This window comes from Lepidothrix coronata, unplaced genomic scaffold (assembly GCF_001604755.1).
Source record: "Lepidothrix coronata isolate B3197 unplaced genomic scaffold, Lepidothrix_coronata-1.0 Scaffold179, whole genome shotgun sequence".
Classification (NCBI taxonomy): Eukaryota; Metazoa; Chordata; class Aves; order Passeriformes; family Pipridae; genus Lepidothrix; species Lepidothrix coronata.
In genome coordinates this window covers 1331640-1339863 of record NW_016690359.1, presented here as the reverse complement: position 1 = coordinate 1339863, position 8224 = coordinate 1331640, and the positions used below count along the sequence as shown (strand labels likewise).

The 8224-nt window shown below is 49.4% G+C and overlaps 1 protein-coding gene across 1 annotated transcript in view; it reads left to right on the top strand.

Moving 5' to 3' along the window:
• Positions 1 to 6292: 6292 nt before the first annotated feature.
• Positions 6293 to 8224, top strand: part of PINX1 (PIN2/TERF1 interacting, telomerase inhibitor 1) — a 65360-nt gene continuing 63428 nt past the window's right edge. Inside the window, exon 1 of the mRNA XM_017830488.1 lies at positions 6293 to 6338. Coding sequence (XP_017685977.1) covers positions 6320 to 6338 — 19 coding nt within the window. The 5' untranslated portion in view covers positions 6293 to 6319. The remainder of the gene's footprint in view (positions 6339 to 8224) is intronic.

Sequence of the window (8224 nt, the reverse complement as noted above, 5' to 3'; positions counted from 1 at the left end):
TAGGTTCTCATTTCAATTGTTATTTTCTAGCTTTATTCCTTCCTCCTGTTTTATTTACTCCTCAGTGTTGGTGCCTTCTGGTCATTCCCACTTTCCCCTCGCAGCTGTTGGCTGGATGAAAAGTCTTGCTCCCTTAGTCACCAAAGCCAACTTCATGAGCAGAGACAAAAACTGGGTTGGTTTGTGGAGAATTGTTCCCAGTGAGTCATTTAGGTGGGTTTTCATCACTCTGTTGTCCTCCAGTGGCCAAATATTGAACCAGTTATGTAAAAACTTCTGCAGGGTTTTCTCAGGGACTGGAGGCAAGGTAACTCATCCATGATTCCCTGACTCCACCACTCTCCTCTCTCTCCCACAATATTCATTAGTGATTCAAGGGCTGTTTCATGACATTTCACAAAATTTCCAGGCTGAGCTTTTCCCAAGTTACAAAGTGGACACGTCAGCCCCCTCTTCCTACCCCCGAACCTGTACCGTTACATGGAGCTGAATATTCGATCAGGATTTGGGGTAAGATTGAAGAAACATGCAAATCCTTTGGTGTCCTGACAGTGCTTCTTATGGGCTTGTTACCACCTCACCTACATCAAGGTGAGATCAAGGCCAGGCTGGATGGGGCTTGGAGCAACCTGGGATAGTGGAAGGTGTCCCTGCCCATGGCAGGGGGTGGAATGAGATGATCTTCCAACCTAAACCATTCAGTAATTCTATGATTCAGAACTGGCCAAGACTGTCCCACTTTCCTCTTACCTCTCCTGTAAAGTATTTACAGAACCTCTGTTTGCTGGCAGTTGCACTCTTTGATGGATTTCATCTTCATCTGTGCAAAGACTCTTGGCCAGTTTATAGATTTTGCAGTTCTGCTCCATGTCTTGGTTTCCAGTCCCTTCCCCAGTCTCATCTCCTCTCAGGATAGACTGATCCTTAAGGATTTCTAAGCCTGCCTCCACTGTCTCTTAAATGAACCTGCCCAAGGCTGTTGCCAAGCCCTGAGCTGCTGTCCATGTCCTTGGAATCCTCATCTTCACCCCACCTGAGAATTACACCCTGGGTTACCTTTCACACCTGCTAGCTCCCACTCTTTGGCTTCCTGACCTTTGTACTGGTCTGTCTGGGATCCACTGGTGCCTGGCCATGACAAAAGCTCAGAGCAATGATTCCAACCCAATTTCCACCTAGCCCAGCCAGGAAATCTGATCACCAACACACCAGTCACAGCAAAGAAAACATCCACACTGTGCCCACTGATGTCGAGTCTCTCAGTAGCACTCAACTCTTCAGCACTCCTTAATATCTGAAAATATCTTCACGAGAAACACAAGCTGTTAGTGCCTTGACTTTCACATCATGTCTGTGCCTCATTTTGCCTCTCTTGGTGACCAGAGAAGCTGTGGCTGCCCCATCCCTGGAAGCGTTCAAGGCCAGGTTGGACGGGGTTTGGAGCGACTTGGGATAGTGGAAGGTGTCCCTGCCCATGGCAGGGGGTGGAATGAGATGAGCTTTAAGGTCCCTTCCAATCCAAACCATTCTGGAATTCTGTAATTCTATAAACCATTGCTGCTCTTCCATCTCCTTCCTACCTCCTTTCTCTGTTTGGATAACAAACTGCTTACAACAGGACTTCAGTGTCACATCCCTGGAAGTGTTCAAGGCGGGACTGGACAGGGCTTGGAGCAATCTGGAATAGTGGAACGTGTCCCTGCCCGTGGTAGGGGGTTGGAAGGAGATGGTCTTTAAGGTCCTTCCACCACAAACCATTCTATGATTCCGTGGCTCTCTGATCCCACAGAGCCCAGGCTGATGAAATAACGACAACGAGAGCAACAATAATAATGAAAACACACTGCACTCATAGTGGAATAGAAGGAAAATTATCTGAATTTCCATCTGCTGCCTCCTTTGCCCACACTCCCTCCAGCGTTGCCTGCCAGCCACTGCACAGCACCGCCGAGCCCCTCGCTGGCAGCATTTCCAGGAGCAGCAGCCCCTCGCCTGGAGCCTGGTTGTGCTCCTCGCCTGCCCCAGTGGCTGTTCTCTGAACCCCTCGTCTCCTGGCTGCGGGCTCTCGTTCTGACATCCTTTGCTCCGTGGGTCAGACGTTGTTAATCTCTCACTCCCTGCCTGGCACATGATGGGCGGCTCCTCTGCTCGGCTCTCACAGCCTCATACCGGAGCTCACCTCTAATCCGAGTGCTCCCTCGAATCAGCGTCCTAAATCAAACCTGTCTTTTCCTTTTAAGTTCTCCAGGCAGTCCTTGTCCCTAGTGCTTCCATCACACCTCTCCCAGGACTCCCTCAATAAGAATTTTTAGCCTGGCCTCAGGCCATTTATCACACAACAGAGGCTGATTTGCCTCACAAATGACTTGTTGCAGGGCCAAGATTCACATCTTATTTCTTTACTTGTTTTTCTCCTCCTTTTTCCTCCCCACTTCTCTTTTCCTGGTCTCCCCTCCTCTGCCTCCTGCCTGTCCCATCCCTGAGGATGTGACATCCTCACATCCCCCTGGTTGATGGGGCATTTGAATGGGGCACAGAGAGAAGAAAATGCGTTTTGATTGGTGCTGTTTGCTCCTCATTTGAACTCGGGGCGGTGCACTCTGGTCCAGACACCTCTTGCAGGCTCTAGTCTTAGCAGACCTGAGCCCCACCTCCCAGTGCCTGTCTTCCCAACAACTCCAAAGGAATTATAATATGTCCATGGATCCCACACCAGTGTCCTCAGGTAGCCAGAGACTGGTGTAGAGCTTTTGGTGGCACTGGCCGACTGCTGGTGGCACGGGAGCTGCCTGTCAGCTGGGAAACAGTTCTGTCCCTTCTGCCTTCCTTCCACGGGTCTCCTCCAGGTGGAATGGGGTTGTCAAGGTGAGTATCAGGCTCAGATGTGCTTCCAACCCTCCTCCAATTACCTGCTGTTTCAATTCCCCTGTGTTGTTGGCTCTGTTCATCCCAACTGGATCTTTCCCTGAGATCCCGACACTTCAACCTGCGAGTGGCATCAAAGGAATTCCCCAAAGCCTGTGGGGACTCTGGAGCTGATGCTGACAGAGCAGGGATCGATAGTGACGTGCCAGGAGGAAAATGCCCTGAGCCCTGAGTGATCTTTGCAGGGCTGGCTGTCGGGAAACACTTCTTTTCAAGTAAGACCCTTGGGAGGAATCTCCGGAGAGCTCTGAATGAAATGCCCACCAGGCATCTTTATCTCTTTATTTTTTTCAGAGAGGAGCTATATTTCAACCTCTCCAAGCGCACTGGAAACAGGATTTCAGGCCATTTTCTCAGATGGTTGTACTCACCCATAGCAGCTGTTATTTCTCTTGGAAGAAAATACATAAACAAACATATATATATTCATCCATATATTTTTCTTTCCTGTGACACCAGCTTTTACTCAGGAGTGTAATTAGGAAACACAACAATTGCCCCTGGATGGAACCTTTCCCTTTACACACATTGCCTAATTTCACTGCCCCTGTGCATATGCATGGACTTAAATGTGTTTTAAACTATTAATTTGCAAGAACTGTGTTTGCCTCTGTGTAAAACAATTTGGACCTTGACCTCAAGCCTCCTGTTAAGCAAATATTAAATTATAATTGAAGCAGGTACAATCTCCTTTGTGTTTTGAGTTGTGGTTCTTTGCAAGACAGAAGTAAGAGCTTTGGAACTAGAAGTGCTCTGATGCAGTTGAATATTAAGTTTCAAAACCAAACAAGACATGAATCTGAACCTCAGGGCATCCTTTAACAGAAATTACTTCAGATTTTCCACCTCCAGTGATGTCTTTATAGAACAGCAAAGCTGATCCAAACGTGTGGAATGCTGCTACCTATTGGAATGATCAAATATAACACTCAACTCTCAGCTAGAAGACTTAAACCTCTCCAAAATAAAAAAATGGAGCAGAATTTGGCTGATGTGAAGTGGCTCACACAAGTGACCATTCAAACACTCGATGGATGGGTGACAATACAATTTAGTCGATGTAAAAGATACCCTGGAGGAAAAATGAAAATGAAATTCATGGAAATGGATGTTAATGCCAGGAGGGGCAATTTGATTGGGGAATACAGGTAGAAGGATGAGGGAGGGGAGGATCCATCACCTCCTGTTTCAGATACAGATGACAGCAAAGAATGGCCACTGCTGAGAATCCCTGGGTGGTGATGGAGGGGGAGGAGGAGACTCCCTATAACTCCCTGACAGGAGTTTGGAACCAGGTGGAGGTCAGGATTTGCTCCCAGGGAACAAGTGATAGGGCACAAGGAAACTGCCTCAAGTTGTGCCAAGAGAGAGTTAGATTGGATATTAGGGAAAATTTCTTCACTGAAAGGATTGTCCAGCCCTGGCACAGCTGCCCAGGGCAGTGGTGGAGTCCCCATCCCTGGAGGGATTCAAAAGCCACGTGTGGCACTTGGGGACATGGGTCAGTGATGGCCTTAGAGTGCTGAGGGATGATCTCAGAGGGGTTTTCCAACCTTAATAAGTCTGTGAAGATCCCTGTGAGTGACCTGTGAGCACTAGAAAGAGGACAAGGTGACACAGAGCTGGTGGTGAGATGAGAGTTCATCCCTTAGGAAGGCAGCAAGGCTGATGGGATTCCACTAGAGGTATCCAGAGGATCAGCTGGACTCCAAAACCCCCTCTGGGCTAGAAGATGGGCACCGGGAATTCAGGTTACAAAGCAAATAAGGGAGGTAGAGTGAACCCTGTCCTAGAGTGCCCAAGCAGGTCTCTGCTGGATGTGAATTTTGTCAGGACAGGACAAAAAGAAACCAAAGGCGGCTCTTCCATGGTTGATTCTGATCTCCAGGGATTTCCTCCTGGTGGAAAACATTAAGTGAAACTTGAAAGGGAGAAGACTTGTCTCTCAGGCCATGAAGGACCAGGAGGTATTTATTTGTTTTCACATCAGTCAAGCCTGATGAATCTGACCTGAAAGTGCAGAGAACTGGCAATAAACGGCGGGGAGAACAAACACTGTGAGGATTCCTGACAGCTGGATGTGGCCTTAGAAGAGCATGAAAGCACCAGATTGATACCCTTCTTTAAAGAAGGGAGTGGGGCAGCCAGAGCAGCCAGTTTAATAGGAATGGAATATAAACTACCCCTTCTCTGAAAGGGATATTAAAGAACAAAATATTACACTTGGATACAAAATGTAGCCAAAGAGAAAACACAGGAATCTGCCTACAACTCCAGTTAAGTGCTCTGGAGAACTCAGCAGTGCGTGGCAGGTTTTGGGTGCTGTTCTTCTAATAAAACGAATTGAGGAGTAGCTAAAAACCAGAAAATGTGAATGACAAAGGGCTCAAAAATAAGATCTGCATGAAAAGATTGCTGAATAGCAGTGGTTTGGTTTAGTGAGTAATCAAAGAGGGGTTGGTTCAGTCTTCAAATACAATTTGTTGCAGAAAGGAAAAAATCCTCTTTTTCCACATCAGAGGTGGGTAAGACAAGAAGCACTGAGGCGATATTGTAGGAGGGAATATCTGTGTTCATAACAGGATCTTTAAACACTTTGAAAATGAGACAAAATATGTAATTTGCCTGAGGATACTTCAGTTTGGAGAGGGACTTTTACAAGGGCCTGGAGCGACAGGACGAGGGGGAATAGCTTAAAACTGCCAGAGAGCAGGGTTAGATGGGATATTGGTGAGAAATTGTTCCCTGTGAGGGTGATGAGGGGCTGGGATGGAATTCCCAGAGAAGCTGTGGCTGTCCCATCCCTAGAAGTGTCCAAGGCCAGATTGGATGGGACTTGGAGCAAGCTGAGATAGTGGAAGGTGCCCTTGCCCATGGCAGGGGGCGGATCTGGGTGATCTTTAATGTCCCTTCCAACCCAAACCATTCCATGACTTTGTGAAGTTGCTGCTCTTTGACAGCTTTAAGGAGTTTTGTACCAGGAGCTCAGTGATGACAAGTTGAGCTTTATCACAGCAGGGCGGGCAGAGGATGCTGCACAGGGCGCCCTCGGTGTGCGTGTGTCCCCTTTCACATTCCCTCCCACGACAGGAAGATTTGGGGAAATTCAGGGACATTCACACCCTCAATCCCCTGGAATATTCAGACTGTCCGTGTCCCATATTTTCGACCACGCACCGAGCGCCGCTCATCCCCTCCCCCTGGCCGCGGGAACACCCGACACGCAACTGAGCCGTGTTTTAACGCATTTATTAAAATTTTAGCAAGTTTACGCCCTCTTGTTTTCATTTTGGTGCCCGCTGCGCTCGCCTGTTTTAAAAAGCTCTCTAATGAGACGCCCTTTTTGCGCGCCGGAGATGACAAAAGTCCCTGTGGGGGGAGGAAGGCCCCCAAGATGGCGATGCTGGCGGAGCGTGAGTGGCGATCCCGGCGGGAATGTCCCGGGAATGTCCCGGGAGTGGGGACGGGGAGCGGCTCCCGACCCTCCCCACAGCCCTCGCTGAGGGGCCCGGGTTGCGCTGCCCCTCCCGAGGGGTGCGGGGGGGTCGCGGTGCCGGATAAGGGGGCTCAGGGGGGTCCCAGAGTCAAGGGAAGGAGGTGCAGGGGCTGGGAGAGGCGGGATGGGGGGTCCCTGTGCCCGGGAAATGGGGTCTCGGGGTCCGCAGTGTTGGGGAAAGGCGGGTCATGGGGCGGAGAGATCCGGGATAGTGGGGAAAGGGCTTCAGGGGGTCCTCGGTGTTGAAGAACGGGGGGCCTGGAGGGTGGAAAAGGCAGGAATGGGGGTCCAGGGAGTCTTAGAATCAAGGAAGTGTAGGGTTAGGGTCTGGGAGACTCGGGATGGCTGGGAAGGGGATTCAGGAGGCCCTTGGTATTGAAGAACGGGGGTCTGGAGGCTGGGAAAGGCGGGAATGGGAGTGCAGAGGGTCCCTGTGTTGGGGAAAGGAGGGTCATGGGGTGGGGAGAGCCCGGGCTGGACGAGAAGGGGGCTCGGGGGGTCCCTGGTGTTGAAAAACCTGTTGTCTGGGGTTTGGGAAAGGTGGGAATGAGGGTCCGAGTGGTCCCAGTCTTAAGGAAAAAGAAGCTCTGGGGTCTGGGAAAGGCAGGAATGAGGGTCCAAGTGGTCCCAGTCTTAAGGAAAAAGAAGCTCTGGGGTCTGGGAAAGGCAGGAATGAGGATGTAGGGGTCCCAGGATCAAGGAAATGGATGATTGGATGCTTGGGGTCTGGGAGACCCAAAGTGGTTGGGAATGGGGTTCAGGGGGTCTAGGGTCTGGGAAAGGCAGGAATGGGGGTCCAGGCATTCCCAGCATCAGGGAAAGGAGAGTTTGGGGTCTGGGAGACCTGGCATGGCCAGGACAGGGTTCAGGGGGTCTCCCGTGTTGAAGAACAGCAGGTCAAGGGGCTGCAAAAGCCAGGAATGGGGTCCAGGGGCTCCCAGGGTGAAGGAAATATTGGATGAATATCCTGTCTGGTAGCTCCCAGGTATAGAGAGAAAGAGAAAGAATATAAAGATAACTCTGTCTCTGAAGTTCAGGAAACAGAATCTCTCAGGGCTGTCCAGAGTAGGAACTACAAATGTTTGCTGCCAAGTTAAAGGTGCATTCCAAGTAGTCTTTTCTGTTAAATGTAAAACTGTATGAGTAAAAACACGACTCAACTGGATTTTTATGTAACGGGACTAATATTCTCATCTCTGAGTATTGTTAAGATTCTTAGGTGCTTTCAGTAAAATTACTGCTGTCAAAACACCCTTAAAATGAGAGCACAGAGTCTGGTGAATTTGTTTGCTTGACGGCAGGAAATAGGGACTATAATGAGGAGTTAAAAATTATGGTTTCCACTGGAAAATACGGGTGTGAAGTGAGGAAAACAAAATTACGTTTGCATATGTGATTTTCTGGTTATTTTAGGTGTAAACTTTGGTGCCATTTTTTCAGGATTTGTTCATTATTTTAATTGGACACTGCACATGTCAGTAATCATAGAGTAATGTGGGGTGAAAGGGACATTTAAAGCTCATCTCAATCCACCCCCTGCCATGGGCAGGGACACCTTCCACTATTCCAGGTTGCTCCAAGCCCTGTCCAACCTGGTCTTGGACACTTCAGGGATGGGGCAGCCACAGCTGCTCTGGGCAACTTGTGCCAGGGGCTCACCACTCTCACAGGGAAGGACTCCTTCCCTGTATCCCATCTAACCCTGCCCTCTCTCAGTGGGAAGCCATTCTCGTTGTCCTGTTCCTCCAGGCCCTTATCCCAAGTCCCTCTCCAGCTCTCTTGGAGCCTCTTTAGGCTCTGGAA